Here is a 22,324-nt window from a genome sequence, read left to right as displayed (position 1 = left end):
CATTTATGAGTGATTTATTTTTGCACTCAGTATTTAGTTCTTCTTTGCAGTGTAAGAATCTACCGTCAGAATCAGGTATTTTCTTTAATCTAACAATTCTTGGTACCTACAATTACTTTATTTATTTCGAACTAGAACAGGAAGACTATACAGAAGATAGAAAAACCCAAAATATACAATTTTATTTCAAATAAGGTACAATTTTCAATAAAATCAAGTATACTGTATCACTACGAATTTTTCTCCCCACCAAATTGGCTTCATAAGACAGACTGTTCCTTGCAATTGTTATATCTTCACATGTCTAACCAATAAAACGGTTGTAACTGTGTCCAAATCTATTATCCAACAGTTTCCGTGTCTAACATTTCTGTTTTTTGCAGTTCACCAAAGTACAGACCTGCTGGAGGACTGCCAGAAGCTGTTGGAGAGGTTCAAGTACCCCTGGGAGATGATGCCCCTGATGTACGCCATCCTTAAGGACGCCAGAGCGGACCTGGAGGAAGCTTCTAGGAGGATTGATGAAGGTCAGTCATAAGCTATCCAAAATTTAAGCAATCTCTCTAGTAATATACTGGTTTAGTCTGTAATAAGTCTACTAAGTTCAATCAATTGTTGTTTAGAATTTACAGTTTAGTTGTATTTATGTATCTGAATTAGTTGAAATGAAATCTAGAATATTATTTAGTTACTCAAACACTAGAGTGAACTCGAGTAAGAGTGGAATAATGTTGATTAACTTGAATTTGAATATTGTACCTACTAAAATATTCTCATAACTAAAGAACATGTACCTACAAATATTGAACCGTAAATGTTTGCATTTTGAGGTAATAAATAAATAGAGACAGTGTTGTCAATTGAATCAATGTCAATTGTAACAAGTTCATGCGGTGTCATCAATTAGGTTATGATAAATGTTGCTACTTAGTTTCCTCTTCCCCTTCAGTTGTAGTTAAAGCTCACTGCTTTAGCTGAGCTTTAACTACTATTAAGTGTATTACTGCTACTTTGTCAATAAAAAATATTTTAATACAAAGTATTACTTTGTTACTTTTTGCAGTTTGTTACAACGTCACCTTAACGTGTTACAATTGACAATGACCTAGTGTTAATTGTAACTAATGACGGCACTAGCGGAATTTATTTTTCTGTAAATTATAAATCGTATTTAGATTTGATAAGCATGTACGGACGCTCTGTCATTAAATTTACAAGAAAATGGCCCAATGTTTCAGGCTCCAATTCGTTACTGTTACAATTGACACTGCTGTTTATAGATGTCTGTCTTTAGTTTTGTTCAGGTTCACTCTAAATAGAATATCTTCAAAAGTATTCCATTGCATTTAGATAATGTATCTCATGTCTATTAGATCTTAAAGGGTAGGTCTTTCTTAATGTGTTAGTATGATGTTAAATAAAAAAATTGTAATTTAGTAATATGTCTTAGGTTTTCCTAAATAGTTGTATTTACATAGAATAACAGAATTGTAGATATTAAAATAAGTGACGTAGAATACAATACTGTATGCTTGAGTTACTGAACAAACTTATTACTTATACTTTTATCTATGGCATATACCACTGGAAATATTTCACTATCTAACACACTGTTAAGGTACTTCTGTTTGTCATTTTATATTTGTTGTTTAATTGCCTAAGTCTTTGCTAATCCTAAAATTGTTGATAAAACGTCTTTATTTTGTTTTCGTTGAGCACAGACTTTTAATAAAGTATTTTTCGCATTAGGGTATAATACTCCAGTGGAATTAGATCATAAAACCTAAAAACTTGAAAACTTAAAAAAATTATTAGTATTGCATTTTATGACGGGGGAGGCTAGGTAGAATGATAATATTAAAAAAGTATCTCTTCAAAAGAGACGCTAAGTTGGTAAATTGCAAATAAGTTGCAAATATACGTGTTTTTTCACCTTCTACTGTCCACGAAAATCTAGACGACCTAGCGGAATATTAGTTATTTTATGCTGTAGACTTACCTACAATTTAAAATACCTATAGTCATTGTTCACTAATTTGTTAACTGTAAAATAAAGGTCGAAAATTGCGCATCATTATTGCAAAAGGCGATGGATGTTGATGACGTTTATGGGAAAGATGGTCAATCCAAAAAGCAACATGTGTGCCAAAGACCAATTCGATTGACCGTGAAATTGTTGCTCCCAGCCCAGCAATTTGTTAATTAATTCCCATCGTTTTTTTTTCAAATGATTGTTTAATTACTAATTAGGTACTGTAGATATAGGTTTTAATTGATCCAAAGGAACGCATCAAAATAGAAAATTTTCAAAAAATTGAAATTAAGTAACTCTTTACAATTAACAAAACGTGCAAAACAGTGTTAAATAAACAAATTGTCCCAGGGTCAGGCAAAAGTCGCTCGGGAATTCGCTCTTTTTGCATTAAATAGAGCTCCAGAGATACCTTTTTTTTGTAACGTTAATTGTTTACTAACTATTGGACGTATCGGACCGGGATTTTAGAGGCAATTGAAGAAAGGGTTAAATTATTATTTTCAAGAAGTTTTACATTGATAGTTCATGAAATAAACGCGCTAGGAGTAGTAAAAGTTAACATCAATAAACGGCCCGCACGCGGGAGAGAGAGCGCCTGGCCCACGCATGCGCGGTAACGCCGCCCTCGTCGCGCTCGAGATTTTTTAACCGAATTTGAGACGTTCAAGTAAAAAATCTACTAATAATTTTTTCGCGTTCAAACTCTAATTCGACTGGAGTATAATAAGTTTCTCATCACTTTTTGCAAGTTTCTACTCCTTTCTTACTGGCTCGTGAACCAAAATATCTACATATGATTTTTTAGAATTGTTAGTTTCTTCAGGCCTCCATTCTATTCCAAAACAGGAGTGAGAAGTCTAAAGCTTGTGTGAACATACCTAGAAACAATATTCACATTTCTTTATTCAAACACATTTTCATCAATCTTTCTATATTTTCTAGAAAAGGAAAAGTTCCAAATAGTCCAATCAATCTGTCACGGCATTTTGTTAAATTTACAAACAATACCACCTGGAAACAAAAAATATGGTGATATAGGATAAAAAAATCTAAGAAAGATAGTGTATTTTTCCTGCGGCGTACCTATAAACGGCAAATTAACCTAAAAAATTCATAAAAGTAAAAAAAAACGGTTTTTCGCTAAGAAAAAAACTTTAACTCCCATCGAAAAAAGTTAAATGAGAAAGTTGTAGCTATTAAAAAAACCTATCGATTCGTGTTTTCAAATATATCGATTGCTATATTACTTTTCGAGATATATCGTAAAAACCGTCAAAAATCGACTTTTTTATTTTTGCTGTATCTCTTGCAAATTAAGGTATTGAAACTTTTTACTTCCTGTAAATGTAGCCATCGGCAAAGAAGTATATTTTTTAAAAATTAAAAGATATTAAAAAATTTTCGAGTTATATCGATTTTTCGAAAAAAAGGTCACTTCGAAAATCGGGTCTTCTTGCTCGACGAATAGTCGTAGAGAAGCGAATCGGTGCTCATTTTTTTCCTTAAAAGTTGTACTTTCATGGTAAAAAAGAGTGATAACGATTTTATTCATTTGAAGTGTCCAAAGATGACTTTGAAAAAAGTAAAAATTTATTGGTCGCGTTTTTCTTGAATATCATTTTCGATTTTCATTTCTCGATAATGTCTATTACAGGAATCAACTGCTAGCATTTTTACGCGAGTTTAAAAAAAACATTGCTCTACGACCTTCTAGAGCCGAGATAATTGTTATTTTTTCGAAAAATTCCACAGGCCGCTATTTAAGTGCTACACCGTCCATATTCTTATATAAATTCAAGATGAAGACTTATATTTTCAATAAAAAAATATTGTAGTACCGAAGCATTCGAGCGCGGCGCGAGCTAACTGTAGCGGGCGACGGAGTGGGGGTAACGCTACTCGACTGCTCCGAAAACTGAATTCGCGTGTTCAAAAGCGTTCTTACTTTCAAAATATTCATTATCTCGACTTCTGGACCACCTACAAAAATTCTTTTGTACTTAATTTGGGGTAGCTCGACGAGATAAACCAAAATATGACGTTTATGACAGCCTCAATAATTGTTTATGAAATAAAGTAAGTACAACGTTTTATGGTAATGATATCTGTTTGTTATAAAATTATTACAAAATATTTATTTCATTATCGTACAGAAAATTAGAGTTGTTTCAAAATCTTATGAGCTTTGACCTTCATATGCGCAGAAACATAATTTCGACCGTCCCCTAAATTATTCTACGCCCTAAAAACATTACATCCATTATTTAGTCTATCTCGATCTCTCGTAGCGTAAACAAGCCTTTGTTCCGATTACAAATATCATAATAAAATGCCCTATTCTTTATTATTTTAATTTAAGCAATAAAAATATATATAACGAACGTTCGCCAGTTAACTTTATTGATGGCCTAGCGCCTTAGTTCATTTCTGGTTGTAATGAGGCACGTGGTCTAATTCTGAGTCAATGTTTTCACAACGTTTTGTGTTTCATTAGAAGAATTAAGTGGATACGCCACGCCTTTCGCGCATTTCGCGGCTCATGAGATTTTGAAACTACTCTACGTGGTATAAAAATATTCGTCGATTACATTTTTTATTTTGACAGCTTATGTAAGTAAGTATATCACCCTTATGTTTCAATTCTTCTTCTCTTCAGTTCACTCGATTGTGATTCGTTTTCTTCTTCTTCCATGATTTCGTTTGCTATATTTTCCACACAATCAACATCATTTTCCACATAATTCGTTTCACCAATGAGCGATTCAAACGCGTCAAAAGAATCATCATCTAATTGGATGTTTGGTTTCAAAATTTTCAGATTGGGAAGCATCACAATGTAAAGAAACACTTGTACATTTCAAAAAATTTGCTTTACAACCACAGATTTTATTTTTGCAATCGCTGATGCAGCTACACGACATTTTTTTAATATTTCCTCTGGTATTAACGGTACCTCAGTATACACTGGTATTTATATTTTTTATTATAAACAATTATTAAAATGTTAACAAAGAAAAATTAGGCCGTCGTATATTTTCGTTTATCTCGTCGAGAACAATTGATTACTGTAATAGGCATTATCGAGAAATGAAAATCGAAAAAGACATTCGAGAAAAACGCGACCAAAAATTTCTACTTTTTTGAAAGTCATCTTTGTACACTTGAAATGAATAAAATCGTTATCTCCCTTTTTACCATGAAAGTACAACCCTTAAGGAAAAAAGTGAGACCTGACTCGTTTCTCTACGACTATTTATCGAGCAAGAACAGCCGATTTCCGAGATGACCTTTTTTTCGAAAAATCGATATAACTCGAAAATTTTTTATTATTTTTTAATTTAAAAAAAGGCACTTTTTTTGCTTGCCGAGGGCTATATTTACAGCTAGTAACAAGTTTCAAAACTCTAATTTGCAAGAGATACAGCAGAAACAAAAAAAGTCGATTTTTGACAGTTTTTTCAATATATCTCGAAAAGTAATATAGCAATCGCTATATTTAAAAATACAAATAGATATGTTTTTTTAATAGCTACAACTTTCTCGTCTAACTTTTTTCGATTGGAGTTCAAGTTTTTTTTTTATTAGCGAAAAACCGTTTTTTGACTTTTATGAATTTTTTAGGTTAACTTCGCCATTTATGCTCTTCTACCTATTTAATGGACTAAAAGACAAATTAATCGATGTAGTAAAATGGTGGTATCTTGGTATATCACTGTATAATAAGTTTCGTTGGTTCTGAATGAATTCTGTTCGGTAACTCAAGTGCAGATGATGTAACATGTAAAATAAAGGCTTTTATCGTTAATATAGGCAAGCGCGTGGTCAACGAATATTCCAGGATGCACAACCTCAACATGTACGACGGCGGGGAGCTGCGGAATTCGACCCGTCAGTATGGATGATTAAAAAATTAATCACCACCCAAAATTAAGATTGTTTAGTTTCGCTTCTAACACTTTAATAGCTTCTTCTCTTTGCTTAGATTCAAGTAAACAAATTTTGGGTGTTCAATTTCCCACTCTCTAATTTACAGTTCAGTTTTAGTAATGCATGTTAATTTTTTTTGCAAATAGATAGCAAGAACCCTCAAGAGAGAAGAATTCCGTTCAACAATTCCACGTTCAACTTCAAGCTCAAGTGCAACGTCCTCATCTAACGGCTCTCTAGTTACACTCTATTTTTTTACAAATCACCCTACCAAATACTTTGTTCTTTAACTACTAACATTAAGCATTTCGTAAGTTCGTCAGAAGTATTATTAAGAAGACGCTAGCAACTACTTAAAACAGTAATTCCGTCAGCAAGACAGGCATCATCAGGAAGAAAGAAGCCGCATCACGATCACATTGATTAAATTTAAGTTTTTGAGTTATTTCCTCATAGATATAGAAATATTTAATAGTATACTAAGAAAGTCGGAATTTCAAAGTACTTTGGGTATAAGTTTATACGAAACCTGATAAATATTTGTCGCAAGTTTTTGAAGAGAACATTAAATGTTTGCAAGAGAATTTATCCAACTTTATGCAAGGTAAGTTCAAGTTAAACTTTCATGGGTCGTAAAACGTGAAATATTCAAATATAGTTCGTGTAACCAGCGCACTCGCCACCGTATTTGGCGGATAACAACGTCTCCGTATACAAAACTTGTGAAGATTGAAAATATTTGTTACAACCGGTTTACAATTATGCAGGCTCACTTACAATAAAATCTTTAATGTTACTTTACTGTTGACCTCTTCATATACAGAGTGATTCACTAGCCGTGTTACAAACTCTGACAGTAGAAAAAATGTTATGTTATGTATACAAATGTTATCAGTTTTTCTATTGGAGCAGAAGGGTAAAGCGAAAATAAAATTACATCAGAAACAGTAAAAGAGTAAAAAACGACAATAGATAAAAGTACAATAAAACAAAAACATGTTTAAAAGTTATTTTGTAAGTAATATAAAAAGAAAACAATAATAACACTGGTCAACAAAATTTAAACTTTTTTTGTCACACGAAAACTTATACCAAATTTTGAATGTACTATGGCCACCAAACAATAATATATCAATGGAAAAAAATTGACACATCAGGTTTCTTTGTGACATCAAGACATATATTTTTATAAAAAGTACAAAAATCACTAACACTTAGAAAAAATAATCCTTACTGTACAATAAATAGCTATGATTTTCGTGAATGTTTGGCTTCTGGTAGGTACCTTTTAAGTCTCCAACAGTAATCTGCTAGTATTCTTGGACTCCATTTCCCTTGATAGCGCTTTTCTATTAAGGAAATGTCCTGATGAAATCTCTCGCCTTGTTCGTCACTCACAGCACCCAAATTCTCGGGAAAGAAATCCAGATGAGAGTGCAGCATATGCATTTTTAAAGACATATTACATCCCAAAGCTTTGTATGAAATTATAAGCTCATTGATTAAGTCTTTGTAATTTTCCGGTTTATGGTTTCCTAGAAAATTGTGGACAAAAACACAAAACATTTCCAGGCGACTTTTCCTGATCATTCAGCTTTCCTTCAAAGTTTGTATCCTTCATTAGTTGCCGTATTTGTGGACCAACAAATATTCCCTCTTTAATTTTTGCCTTGCTGAGTTTGGGGAATTTCTCTTTCAGGTATAAGTATCCACTGCCATCTTTAGGCATAGCTTTTACAAAATTTTTCATCAGGCCGAGCTTTATATGCAACTTAACTTATGAAAGTTTGAAGTTAACTAAACTCGGCATTAAATTTCTAGCACCCTGTATGCAATTAAGCCACTTTGAAAATATGGATGGGAAGTTTAGGGGTCTAGCTACCCCCCCTCCCCCCCTATGAATCCCTGCTTTATCTTTAATACACATGGTTTAAAGCTAGTCACTATTTCTCTCCATTTTTTTGAAACAAATTAAATATCTCGAAAACGGTTAATTTTAGGAATAGGGAAGCTTCATAAAAGTCCACCTAAAATAAATAACACGTAGAATCCAAAATAGCAATAATATATAGGGTGTTCCATTTAAAATAAGCAAGCTGATGGCGACTTCCGGTATAACCGGAAGTGGTACGTGGTCGCCATTATTTTAGTTGAGAAGGGCATGCCCAAAAACCCGGGATCCCAAAATTACAAAATTCAAATCGAAGTAGTCTCTGAAATAATTCTAATGGGCCGTCACCGTGAAACACCCTGTGTTTGTATATATATTTTTACAATATCACACAGTAATTTAACAATGAAGACACACAAACACGCCGTACCGAAGAACTATTACTTTCCAGTAGGTGAACCTATAAACTGATAATTAAAATATATGTATTACATGATGAAGCGATAACATATTTAAAAATTCTCGTTTTTTTGCCCGCCGAACGCCCTATCATTATACAATGTCAAAGGGAATGAATTATATGTAGTTCACCTAATCTAAATCAATGTCAAACGTCATTGACACTGATATTCACAAGCTAAACACAGTGCTTTCAAAAAATGTGCAATAAAATAAATATTGTATATTAAAATCTTGAAATGATTTTAAAAAATATTTTAGATCTATCAGATGAGTTAGAATTTTTATTTTTTCTTATTATTTGCGTTTTCTTAAACTCTAAAATTTTTTTAATGTTCGTTGTTAATAAAGCAATTTGTTTTTACAAAAGTATTTTTTATTGTAGTCTTTTTTCTCAAGTATCTATTTTGCAACATTTTTTCAAAATTTTTTTGAATATTTCTTAAATTTAAACCGGTATCTAATGTAAAATTGTGGGAAAAGTCAAGAAAACACTTTTTTGATTTTGATAGCGATTACTTGTTCCTTTCATTCCTTCCAAAACCTTGATCATTTGGAACGGAAAAAGGGTCGGATGGATCAATTTATTAATTTACAGGGCTTTTATAGGTACATTGACCTATAAAGCTTTCTCTCAACATTAATCTTTTCATCAGTACTTGTAAATTAGCGGTAGATTTTCTAAAAAAAACTGTCAAATTTTTTTACGGATTTTTCAAATTAGTGTCAAGGATGAAAAAAAAAGTTTTCCTCGAAAACCATGATAGGTCCTTGTGGAGAATTTATTCAAGTTTCCAAACCGCCCTTGGATTTATTGTGCAATAATTTTTGCTGAGATATTGATGATTAAAAGCAAAAGTGTCATTTTTCATTCAACTATCAATATCTCCGTAACCAATAGACTTATGGAGACTTTTCAAAAAGCAAATTGAAGCTTACTGCCTTCTACATTGATTGAATTCGAAAAAAATTTTCCGATAAGATAATCTTAGCCAAAAAAAATTTTTGTCGAAAGATCTTGAAACGATAGACTTAAAGCTTCGAAACGGTTTTTTTATCTCGGCACTATCATTTTTCACTGAGATACAAAAACCACTAAAAAATTTATAAAATATTTTTATTGCTCCATCCAATTAGGTATATCTTCCAGTAGTTTTTTTTCTAGTGATTCATTTCATTCAAAACTGAACAAGCCTCAAATAAAAAAGAGCTTTTCCTCCTATCTCCTTCTATTGCATATATTTTCAAATTTCAGTTCATACAGCAACGTAAGAAAGGCGTCTATTTCCATCCTAGCGCCTGACAGGTGGTTTTCTATATATACCGTTCTAAAAAAGCTTAGGAGAAATGGTGTATTATTAAACTCAGCTGTTTTAGTTTGTTAGTTTGCCATTTCTCAGTTATCAAGGCATTGTTCCTTTTTGTTGAACCACAGCCAAAATATTCATGCATCTATATATAATGCGGCGACAGGTATTAGGGAATTTAAAAGCCATGTGTTATGTGACTACTGAACATCACACGCAAAAAATCCACCAACACATGTTTATATTTCACTTCATGTAAGAATCTCTAAACACTATGCACGATTGGGAGTTGCAAATTGCTTGCCCGCGTTTGTAAAACTAAATAAAAGAACAAGAATTTGAGACAGTGCAAGGTTCAAATTTTGCTTGTCATTTAATTCATCAACATCTGAGCAGTCTGTGAAAAAGTTGTTTGAACTATCACTAAGAGTAGAAAGTTCCATGAAGATGAGGGATACACTAGCGGTATGATAAGATTCTAGTGACGCGAAACAAAGACCAACCGATGACTATCAATGAAACGTCATTACATGTAAGACATGAGGTTAAATTTACAAGAAGAATGGAGCAATACCATGGAAAAACCGCCTTATTGTTTGTATAGATGGGACATACATTCATTCTTCGCACGTTCATGAAAACTTGATGTGATGGAAACAACAAAGGACTACTAAGACCTGTATCAAAAGGACAACGTTCTGGAACTGCCACCATACCACCTCAACCTGAACTCCATTTTACTTGCTAGTAAAAATGCCATCTTCACATGCCTTCAGACAAGCTTTGTAATGAATTTTTCGACACATTAACACTACAAGAATGGAATACTCGCTGCCAACATTTCAAAAAATTAATGAGTAACTACCGATCAACTTATTATAAACTTATTCATATTAGGACCGCCTGTTTTCAAAATTTTCAATCAATTTGTAATTTTATATTATAAATTCGTGTTAATAAATAAATTTTATTAGCCAGATCCAAGTAAAATTTTTGCATACAAGGTATTGTTAAGGTCTCCTGTATTTGTCACTCCTATCTGCGGACTCTCTTCTTGCCCAGCGTTTCTCGTGCTTGGTCATATATTATCACGGGTTGGTTAATTCTTAGCATTGTCTACTGATTGTTAAAAAATTGTGTTCAGTCTACCGATTTCTTATAAAAACTAGCAAAGTATTAAACAAAGAACAGGTATAACCTATCATGGCCCAACATACGAGTTGCTAATCAGACTTTTCTCATACATTTTGCTATCTCTATTCTCCAGATAGTATCAAGTAGCATACCTATTTAATTTTTCATTGTTAGAAACTATCGTAAAGCTGTTTTCAGAAGCAAGTCGAACCGTAAAAGATATTTCAACCACAGTTTAAGAGGGCCATGTGCTCGTGGAATCAAGATAATAAGTATTGATTTCCACGTCTCGGTCTCCGGATTCTCATCGTAATCCTTATACTCAGTCTTCAGGATTTTCGTTTATCTCAACTTCATCTTTAAGGGTTCTCAATTGTCATATATTTTTAGCTCCAATAAGGCCAATTTTGAAACATCTTAATTGTTTTGTTCTTTTTGAAACATGCTAGATTAAATAACAAATATGAATGTCATAACCATTTTTTTACATATTTATTTTTTCTAGATTAATGTTTTATTTTCATAGTTTCCCTTAAAGCTCGATTTACATAGGAATTAGTAGTGTGGAAACTCGGCTTAATAGCTTCAATGTTATCTACAGTGTGTCCGCGGTTAGAATGGATAAGAGGGAACATGTTTTTATATAAAACAAAGATTTTTTAATGCTATAACAACTGAAGATGGATAAAAGATCCGCGAACTGAAATTGTGACAACTTTTAATTCTAAACAATTTTCCTTAACAGAAAAGCTATTTCGAATTATAAATGCATATTTTATGAACAAATAAATAGAAATATTTGATGAACATTACATTTTATTAATTATTACGAATGAATATTTATAGTTTGTACAGTTATTACATTTAGGAACATTTATAAAATCTAAAATAATTTCAGTCACCGGAATATTATTTGACAGATCCATTAAAACAGCCTGATGCGACGTACTGCTAGAACCTGGAGTTGAAGTGTCGTTGTAAAGAATCCTGTTGGCTATTTCATTTTTGTTACTTAAACTGTCAGCAACATAACTTTATGCGATTGTGGCTGATTTCCACCCACCATGTCTCTTGATTGCTAATACAGCAACTCCTGTATTAGCCAGTAACGTTGCCGATGTTCTTCGGAATGAATGGCCTGTATATGTTTCAGGATGTTCTAGTTTCAAAAAGTGTGCAGTCTTATTAGGAGTCATAGAAAAGATATTCTTGTCGACTGGTTGGTTGTAACATTTACCTGCTTGATAGCTCATAAGAAATTTCTAGGTGAGAAACAGAACCCAAACGAGTAATTGTAACGTACGTGACTTACTATTTTTAGAATCTGGAATTGTAACTGTGTCATCGAAACTTTTGAAATTGACATTGTCCAAAGTAAGTTTTCAAAACTCTTCAGAACGGCATGCTCCTGCAATGCCTAAGACCGTCACTACCTTCATTTGCAAATATGTGCTATCGGGTGCTTGAACGAGAAAATCGTTGACTTGTTCTCTTGTAAAAACGTTTGACTTTGGGAGCAGATGAAATGTTATACACCACGCAGCAGTTAAGTATAATTTACCAGTCTATTGCCAGCCCTCGCTTCGCTCGGGCGCAAAATCGTCCTCGATTGGTAAATAATACTTACTTCTTTTATGGTGTAAATAACTATTCCCTTCTGTCCACTTTAATCGAGATATTTTTGTCTAGAGAAAAAGGGAAAGAAAAAAACAATTAACTGTTGCATTTCAAAGATATAAATCAAAGTTTTGTTTTTTGAATAGAACACCGTGTATATTTTGCGCATTTTGTAATTCTCTCCTTTCTCTGATTATAGTGACATCTATACGTCATATATTTGCTTTGACAGTTTGCACATTATTTTGATTAATTTACTGATCTTTCACAAATGATAAGGTCTAGATTTTGTCTAATTATACCATTTTTAGGCCCTAAACACGATGCTATTTGTAAAATTTAACCATGACCTTGATAGTTCTCAGAAAATCCCCTATTTGGATGAAAACTGGCCCAAACATGGGTCAAAACTGATTTTTCTGAGAAATATCAAAGGTCATGGATAAATTTTACAAATTTTTTATTCAGAGTCTCAAAATACTACATTTTTGTGCCTGTGATATCTTTGTTCTGCTTAAAATATGCACTGGAGTTAAAGGAAACACAGTATCAGTGATAAGTTATTTATTTTAAAACGTAAATTGGAACAAAATAAAAAAAAGCTAAAGATAAGCAGTTTTTATAAATTTAAAAGCGTATAGAGACAAGGAATTTGTCTCACTATATACAGTAAAAACGAAATAACTTCCAACCCCGCAACTTTCTATCGAAATTTTGTCATTTAACAAATGACGACGTTCCTCCTACAGCAAGGACGTGGACATTTTACCTTTTGTTGAACTCTTAGTACATTTCAAAACCATAATCACCTGGTACAGAAACGAGCAAGACCTTTGCCTGTTTTATTAAGCATTGTCGGCCGTGTTTGCGCTGTAAACTCCATTTTATTATTGCCATTAGTATTTCCGTTTATAGAGAATCCATCGACAGAAAGCCCATTCCCGGCATGTCATATTTAGCGAATGTTTATTACGCCTAATGTACTTACTCGCAGAAAACTGAGAGAAACAAAGAAAGCCATAAAATCTAACTCGTGGAATGGCAATAAAATTAATTTGTTATAACTGTAATTTTACGGGGAATTTTCACCTACGGCACACATGCTGTTGGCAAAAATTGCGGCTAGGGAAAAATCGTGAATTGTAAGAGGCTGGGTAGATTTACGATTCATAAAATTAATCGCACTGATAAAAATTGTATCTCTCTATGTCGGCAATAAAGATATCTTTATGGAGTTCTGCCAGGTACTATAAATCACTGGTGTGTATTTACACTTGGTGTCCCACGCTCTACTCCAAACAAAAAAATTATATGTTAATAGAAATTTTATATATCTTCAATAAATATGAATAATATTTTATTAAAACACCGCTTTTTCTATTACATGAAATGTACAAGGTACAAGCTTTTACTGTATTTTTAATCCATAGTGAACGATAAGGAAGAAACAGAAATATTAACAAGTATTATTTATTTGTTTTTAAATGGTAGGTTATTACAACTTAGTGTTTTTAATATTGTTAACGTCTTCACTATGTTTTATAATTATTGAATATGAGTTTTTAGTATTAGGTATACAGGGTGTGGTGAAAATCTATGAAAATTAAACTACAGCTTCCTAACGACATTTGTAATAGAAAAATCTTATATGAAAATGTTCTATTTTTGCGTTTTTTTTTTTCGTAAATTAAAGTTCAATTATGGATCAAAATATTTTCTCTGGAACGGTCCTGTCCGTGTGCTGTACGATGAGTTACGTGCTGTAGACCAGCCGCGTAAACAAATCGTACAAATAGTAACTACTATCTTAAATGCATTGTTGTTACTGCAAGAGTTCGCAAACAAAATGACATCCGTAAGCATCTGTAGTTGCCAACTGCGTCCACTAAACAAACTCCATTAAAATATGGAACAAAATGAATTAAAACTTACCATTTCTAGAAAAAATGTTAAATTGATCCCCATTAGAGCGGATACAGCTAGAAAAATTTTTAATTGATCCCCATTAGCGCGGATACAGGCATGGCACCGACGCACCCAATTTTGACGAATATTTTCCCAAATTACAGGTATTCCCCTAATTATGTCAGCAGCTTCAAGTTTACGGTTTCGCAATTCTTCCACAGTAGCAATTGGGGCATTGTAAACCAATGCCTTCAAGTGACTCCAAAGATAAAAGTCCATTGGAGTTAGATCGGGTGATCGAGGTGGCCACGGCACAGGACCAAAGCGTCCAGTTCATCGCTGAGGAAACATTTCATTCAAAAGTGTCGTTACTTCTCGAGTACTGTGTGGAGGAGTCCCATCTTGAAGATAAAACATGCAAGCCCGAACTCGTAATCCCATATCGTTCAATAATTCAGGCAACCGGTTCTCCAAAAAGTCAGCATATGTTGGTCTATTTAGTTGTCCTTCAAAGAAATAGGGACCCACAAGTACATCGCCTATTATGACAGCCCAAACATTTACCGAGAACCGATGTTGAAAATGAGTTTCCCTAATCGCGTGAGGATTTTCGTCGGCCCATATGTGCATATTATGGAAATTCACTTCATCACGGGTAAATGTCGCCTCATCTGTTACACAAACATAAGCAGGAAAGTCACTTGATTGGCACATTGTCGTAAAAACCATCTGCAAAAACGCATTCGTTGATCATAATCCAGGGGTAAAATCTGTTGAACTGGTTGCAGATGATTGGGGTGCAACAGCTGGCGCCTTAAGACGCGATGTACGGTACGAGATGAGGTTCCTACTTGCTGTGCGAGTCATCAAGTACTAATTGTGGGGTCTTCGTCAAGATGTTCCAACACTGCATCTTCAACATTAAGGTTCACTTGCTGACCACATCCTTCTCCTCGAGGAATAACACTTCCCGTATCTCGCAGCCGCTGAACGCACTGTACAACCTAGTCGCCGCGAGCGCATTTTCTCCGGCTGCACCATACACTAACACCATATCGACACGTTCGAAAATAGTAAATGCATTGTTTTCTCGGTTCATTATATAACTAGCTGTGCACAAACTAAAAAATTATACAATGTAAGAAATAATAGTATAGTTTCTAATGTAATCGGAACGCTTCACCCATCGTGAAATTACAAAATAAAAACTTTTGTCTGGAATCTTTCACTATTTAACACTGGTTGGTCGATGAACGATGTTTAATATTTAATAATTTACTCTATAATGAATTCAATACAAATATAAAATCAGTTGACTGCACAAATTTTTTGACAATGTAACCCAACCTTCTTTTAGTATTACTAGTATTAGATTATACCGACTTAAATTATAAGGTTACATCTCGGGTCGAATAAAAACATTTCCAAAGTTTTTAATAAATAACACGGGGTCGGCCTTCATTTTCGTTGAATCGAAGAACTTTAATTTTCAAAAAAAAACGCGAAGATAGAACTTTTTCGTATAAGAGTTTTCTGTTACAAATATCATCAGGAAGCTGTAGTTTAATTTTTGTAGACTATACACGCCACACCCTGTATTGAATTAATTATTCAGTTTATAGTACGTAAATCTAGTCACTTATTGCTTTTCAAAGAGAAGTATGATACTACCCATTTAAAATGACAGTACTGATAAAAACCACTCATTCGTCCATAGCAATAGCAATTTGCTTATTTTTTAAAAGGTCAATTTTTTTATGGTAAAAATTAATGACATTATGATTGAATTACCCTATATAAAAAAATATTTATCGTTGAATTTCGAAGATTTAGATCAAACCTTCGTTATTTTTAATCAAACATTATGCAGAATCGTCGTTTTTTCGACGATACATGTCATATTGTTATTTTCGTTTGATAGTTTAAACAATATTTTGCTTTATTTACTGATCTTGCACATAGTATAGATTGCCATGGAACCATTGAAATGGCGACGATATGTTTTCCGGTATCAAATTTATTTTTATTTATTTATTTATTAAATTCTCTATGAAGAAGAAACATCTTGTTACTTGTTGCCCATATCAAAAACGCCTAGCAATAAAATTTAACGAGTTTCATAGGCGTCCCTAAAAAAGTTTCCTGCTAAAGGTAAAAAATAATATAAATTTGTATATAATGTGTAGAAAATTTGTAAATCTTTATTTTTAAATTCTAAATCTGTTTCATCAACAACAGGTTCTACTAATTCAATATTGTCTGGCGGTATTTCGTTTTGTTCCGTTTGAAAAGGTCTCCAAAATGCCATGTTGTAGTAATATTATTTCTCCCTTTCGCAATTGTAATATGAATGATTAATAGAAGGTACCTATAATAAATTAAATTTACTTGAATCACACCAAATTCCACATTGCTGCACTGCACTGCTAGGCAATTCGACAACTGAAATGTATGACCGGTCGCCCAGTGCGTCTGTGTTTGTTTCCCGTTTGCCTGCGCACTCATTCTTCAACTGGGCGACCAGACCTGTATATGGGAATGGCTAAATAAATGTGGAAACAAGTTTTTCAAATATTTCAATGCCGAGTTGCTGTGTAGCGACCGAACCTGGTACTTGCTTCCTAACTCTTTTATCTTCAATTGAGATCGGAAAGACTATACTAAGTTAATTCAATATTTTCTCTCTTTGGATCACAGAAATTATTATGTTTCTTTGTTTAATTTATCATTCAGAATCCCTCACACAAATAACTTCATTGTGATCAAATTGTGATGAAATTTAATTAAAAAATAATGTCATTGATCTTTTCTGTAATAATGTACGATCATAGAGAACAGTTTTCTACTTTAATTTAATCTCATTTAGGGACAGCGTCTGATTCAACAACTGAATTTGTCCTGAAAATCGAGTTTAGAATGTGTCATAAGTTTTTTTCTTTATTCAATAGTATTTGAGATAGTTTGAAGTCCCATCAAAATTAAATCATCGTATACAAGATAACATGCATTTTCAAGTAAATTGTTCTCTCGGCATAATTTTTGTAAGTTGATTAAACCCACCGTTCTTTGTAGGTGTACTTGAAAGTTTCAAAGTCTTAAATTGTATTTTGTTAACTAACTGTGTCAATTTCTTTTTAATTAAAATTTCTGCATTTTAGAAGCTTGTGCCAAATATCTGCTACCTATTAAATGTTCGGTGTCTGGAATGTCTCTGAAGTTTAATCGTCGGCAATTTGTCACACTTTTAGATTTATCCGGTGTCTCGCTTATAGAGAGCTTCTTAAACAAGTTAATTTGTTGTTTGGAAAATATATTTTTTTGTACATATACATACTCTGGTGATTATCTCCGTCGATCGTCAACTATGTACATCCTAGAGATACACAGTGCTAAATTCACTGTATACGTTAAAAATAGCCGATATTATAATCACACAGAAGCTAGCTGAGTTTGCCATGTTAACTATGTTCGTTCTGTATGTTAAAAGTGGAAATAGCGTATGCTATTTTGATATAAGGTAGCTGAGGCTAATAAAATCCGACACTTAATACCGCCGAAGCTTTGAAAAACCCGTTTATTGTTCTCTATTTTTGTTTCGTTGATTTATTGAGAACATTTATAATTTTATATGACTAAGTTATATTATTACAAATACATATGTGTGGACCCCATAAACTCAGAGTTTTAATAAGGCCCCATTGCGTGTACATTAATTTCAATAAAAAGCTAAGGTTCTTAAAATGTTTCAGCACTCAAATGTACTTTAATAAACAAGTGATAATTAATTAATTAATCATTACTTATAAATTAATCGCATGTTACTAATTCACTTAAAACAATTATGAACAATGCTCGTCATCAGCGACAGAGCCTCTTTGAAAATGTCGCCGAGAAATAAACCTGCTTCGACGTGACTATCGCTACGGCTCATACACATTTTGTGTGACAGCATGCAATAGTGGCTATTTTTGACACACATACTAGCGAACATAGTGAGCATAGCTGGCGTGACCCTATCACAAGCTTTTGAAGTCACTATTTTAAATGAAATGAATTCAAATCGCAAGCCCTTCTATTTTTTGTCAACAAATCAAACCGTAATTCGCGACTTGACAAATTCGTATACAACAGAATGCTAGAAAGGCTATTTCATAAATTTTGTAGTTGGCACGATGGAAAGCTACAAGTTACAAAATTAATCAGCCGCGAAATTCTGAATCAAATTTAAAGCAAGACGTCACCTGTCGACTTGTATTTAACGTTACGAAATAAATGTCTCGTTACAGGAAAACTATTTGAGAGGCAAAAAGTATAAGTTTACCTGAGAATAATTTTTATTTTGTGGTAGGTACGACAAAATATTCAAAAAAGAAAAACTGTTCAAGAAAATATTAATTTCGAAAGAAACTAAATGTACATGCAATAACAGAAAGTATCTCTAGCGTAACATAAAATCAGTTAGTATACAGTATACAGGGTGATTCATAACTTATCCAAAAGGGAGTAATATCGTAAAAAAAAAATTTGTAACATCAATATAATTTCAAATAAAAAAATTATTAAAGTTGTAGTATTTTCAACCTTTACATCGCTGGGCCACTGTAGTCTCTGGCGTCATTTGCAGGTGATTCTGAATACCGAAATCCGATTTTAGTATTAACGTTTTTGAGATAGTGTTTACATTAGTTTTTCAAGTGNAGGGAGTAATATCGTAAAAAAAAATTTGTAACATCAATATAATTTCAAAGAAAAAAATTATTAAAGTTGTAGTATTTTCAACCTTTACATCGCTGGGCTACTGTAGTCTCTAGCGTCATTCGCAGGCGATTCTGAATACCGAAATCCGATTTTAGTATTAACGTTTTTGAGATAGTGTTTACATTAGTTTTTCAAGTGTCAAAAATGGCTTATGTGTATAGCAACTCGGAGTTGATAGATATCGTTTTAATTTATGGAGAAGCAAGATAATATTTGTGTTATTGTGAAGCTTTTGTGTTCTGGTGAAGCAAGACAACATTTGTGTTAGTTCGTAGAAACTGGGTACGACAGACCCACATGTGTTTATACGTTGGTGGACAAAATTTTGAACAGTTGTTGCTATATCACGAATCTCAAATTATTTTATTAATTAAAACCACAAATTAATTTTATTATTATTTCATTTTTTATTACACTTTGCCGCCGTGCCGGTCGCCGACTGCAAACTTTGCCTTGCGCAAGATCAGGTTTTACAGTGGACCAGTTTCCAGTGCAGTGTAGAAGTGTATTTTTAAATTATTTTCGAACCGCTCTTTTTAATTTTTTTTTACAAAATTGTATTTGTAAGTGTACATTAATTTTTTTTTAGATAAGTTTGAATTACCCTCTATATACATAATTGGCAACAGCCAAAATATCCTCTGGTATAACTTAAGATCAAATTAATGCAATTCTTACGAGTATATACAGGGTGTTCCTAAATATCATGTACATAATTGTTTATTTAGATAATTTCTTGTTTCTATTAATTTTGACAGTTCGCATTTGAAATAGTACAAGTTACTATTGCAGACCCAAGGGTCTGCATATGTTCAACAATTAAAAGATTATGTTATAAACTGTAAGGTGTAAAAGTGTTTTAAATACTCATTATAATCTCACAACAATGCCAAATTTTATGAATTTTGAAATGGGTCATACCAGCATTAATTTTTAACAGGTAGTGGCAAATAAACTGTCAAAATTAATAGAAACAAGAGATTATCTAAATAAAGCCAGAGCCTACTGGACCATTTTAAGAATTTCAATTTCATCTAATGAATTACATAAAATCGTTTTTTATTTTTTTTTCTCGATCACAGTCGCAGATACGAATGAATCATAAGAGTCAAAAAAGCTTCTCAACAAATCATAAAATCCAATTTTGGTTTTAGAATCTACCAGGGGCGCACCGCACAAAAGTTCAGAGGAATAAAAGGGGGCATGAACCCCGAAAAAATATCACTCTGTAAAATATCACGACCACTTGGCCTGTCCATTGATGTAAGCCCTACAGGGTAACCTATATTCCAAATTTGAGCTAAATATCTCAAAATCTGTGGAGTTGTAGAGAAAAAACTAAAAGAATCTTAAAATTTCAACACCCGGTAACGAAGCGTTTGCGGACCTATGTTTATATGAACTTTTAGTCATGAAATAAGCCAAAGAATTATCCCCTCCCTTATGTATATGATATTTAGGAACACCCTGTATGTCAAATACATATCAAGAACATTACATAAAAAATATCTGTTACTAAATATGATTATAAAAACAAGGCATTAATTATTATACGGTAATTAAATATAAAAATAAAAGCATGAATTAAAATAATATGTTTTTTTCGTTTTATATATAATTAGAAACAATTTAATTTTTCTTTAATTAGTTCATTAATTAATTAACAACAATTTAAACATTGTACTCTGTCGTTATCGATGTGGATACAACTTTTTATATCCACAGAATAAATATTAGTAATTTTTGTTGATTCTAAAGGTCTATTTTTTGCACAAATTTCCTTAAAATGCAGTTCAGAGTCTTCTTTCTATAATTAATAATAATAATTAACACGTATTATAAAATTTTATAACAAAACTGATAAGAGGCCATAAATAAATATTATTATTCTCACAAGAAGGTGTATTTTTCTACTGCATTTTTAAGAGAGATGTAAACATATCAGTTGTATTATGAACTCAAATAAAATTCTGGGGAAATTTTGAATTCGGGAAAATTTTTAACTGTTAATATCTCGAAAACTGTTGAAAATATAGCGGCACCAAAACATGTTCACTTATTCTTCAATACGAGAGAGGAAGGTCACGAATCAAGTAGCAGGTAGAAATATCAAAGCAAATTGCACAGTGCCTAAATTGCAGGACATACATTCTGAAAGAGTTTTTATTACCATTCCGGCCAAACAAGGAATAGATATTTTAAGCTTTAAAAGTTACGGTGGGTGCCGTTCGTCTTCTGTAGCTGAGAGATATTATAGAAGATTCTGTGGAAAATTCGAGTTGTAATTTTAATTTTGTCTTTCATAAAAATCGATTTTTAAAATTCTACATTAGATTACGCACCGCCTACTGAGTAATCACTTACTGATCGTTAATTTGTAAACGTCATTTATAAATATCTCAACAAATTCAGTAAAAGTGACAAATTAACTGAGCTTGCAAAAAATCATTTATTTGAATTTTGAGAATAAAAAATTCCTTTGGAGTCAATAAAGTATTTATGTTAGTGAAAACGTTATTTAGTGCTAACAAATAATTTAAAAGTTTAAAATGTATTAAAATATTTCCTCGTTTATTAGTTCTTTGTTAATACTTTATGTATTTACTGTCAAATAAATCTCGTGGCAAAAGTAATAATGCACAATCACACATTCACAACATGCACGCACAGTAATGGCTGATACCGTTCTCCTCTATATGTCCCATTGAAGGTAATAAGTAATGTGATAATGTTTAATATTTAACGTATGTCAGTCACCCTGTACATACTAAGTTTTCTTATAATTCTAGACTAAGAACGGGAATGCAAGAAATTTAAACTGGCATTTTCTTCATTTGCATAACTATTTCATCACCGTCCATTCCGACATGCCCTATTCGGAACATCCAAACCATTAATTATTAATTCAAGAAGCACAAGCGAAACTCTATTTATAAAATAATCACTCCGCAAGTATCTTAGAAAACGCACCGAAATAAAACAGCTGATAATCAACATAGTAACAAATTCAGCACGTGTGTCTCTATCGCAAGTGCAAGGTCATGTTAATAATGCGATTACCGTTGGGAATGCAGTTTTGAAGTCATCGCTTCCAGCTCATTCAAAAATAAAATGCAATTTATAGACGTCGCGATTTTCCGTGCCAAGGAAACCGTTTGACATTTGGCGAGTGACAGATTAATGAAGAGAATTTTGGAACATATACAGAGAGCTCTTAGTCGATGTATTTTGGAAAAATGGAAGTATCTTTAATTTGGAATGATCTTGGGAGATGTATATTTAAGATTATAA

General features: G+C 32.6%; 1 protein-coding gene across 1 annotated transcript in view; it reads left to right on the top strand.

Moving 5' to 3' along the window:
* LOC108910559 (protein doublesex) overlaps positions 1-22,324 on the top strand; it is a 134,358-nt gene that overhangs the window by 1,880 nt on the left and 110,154 nt on the right. Inside the window, exon 2 of the mRNA XM_023454421.1 lies at positions 384-527. Coding sequence (XP_023310189.1) covers positions 384-527 — 144 coding nt within the window. The remainder of the gene's footprint in view (positions 1-383; positions 528-22,324) is intronic.

Source organism: Anoplophora glabripennis, unplaced genomic scaffold (assembly GCF_000390285.2).
Source record: "Anoplophora glabripennis isolate ALB-LARVAE unplaced genomic scaffold, Agla_2.0 scaffold319, whole genome shotgun sequence".
NCBI lineage: Eukaryota > Metazoa > Arthropoda > Insecta > Coleoptera > Cerambycidae > Anoplophora > Anoplophora glabripennis.
The sequence above is the reverse complement of the archived record's forward strand: the minus strand, read 5'-3'. Positions and strand labels throughout refer to the sequence as shown.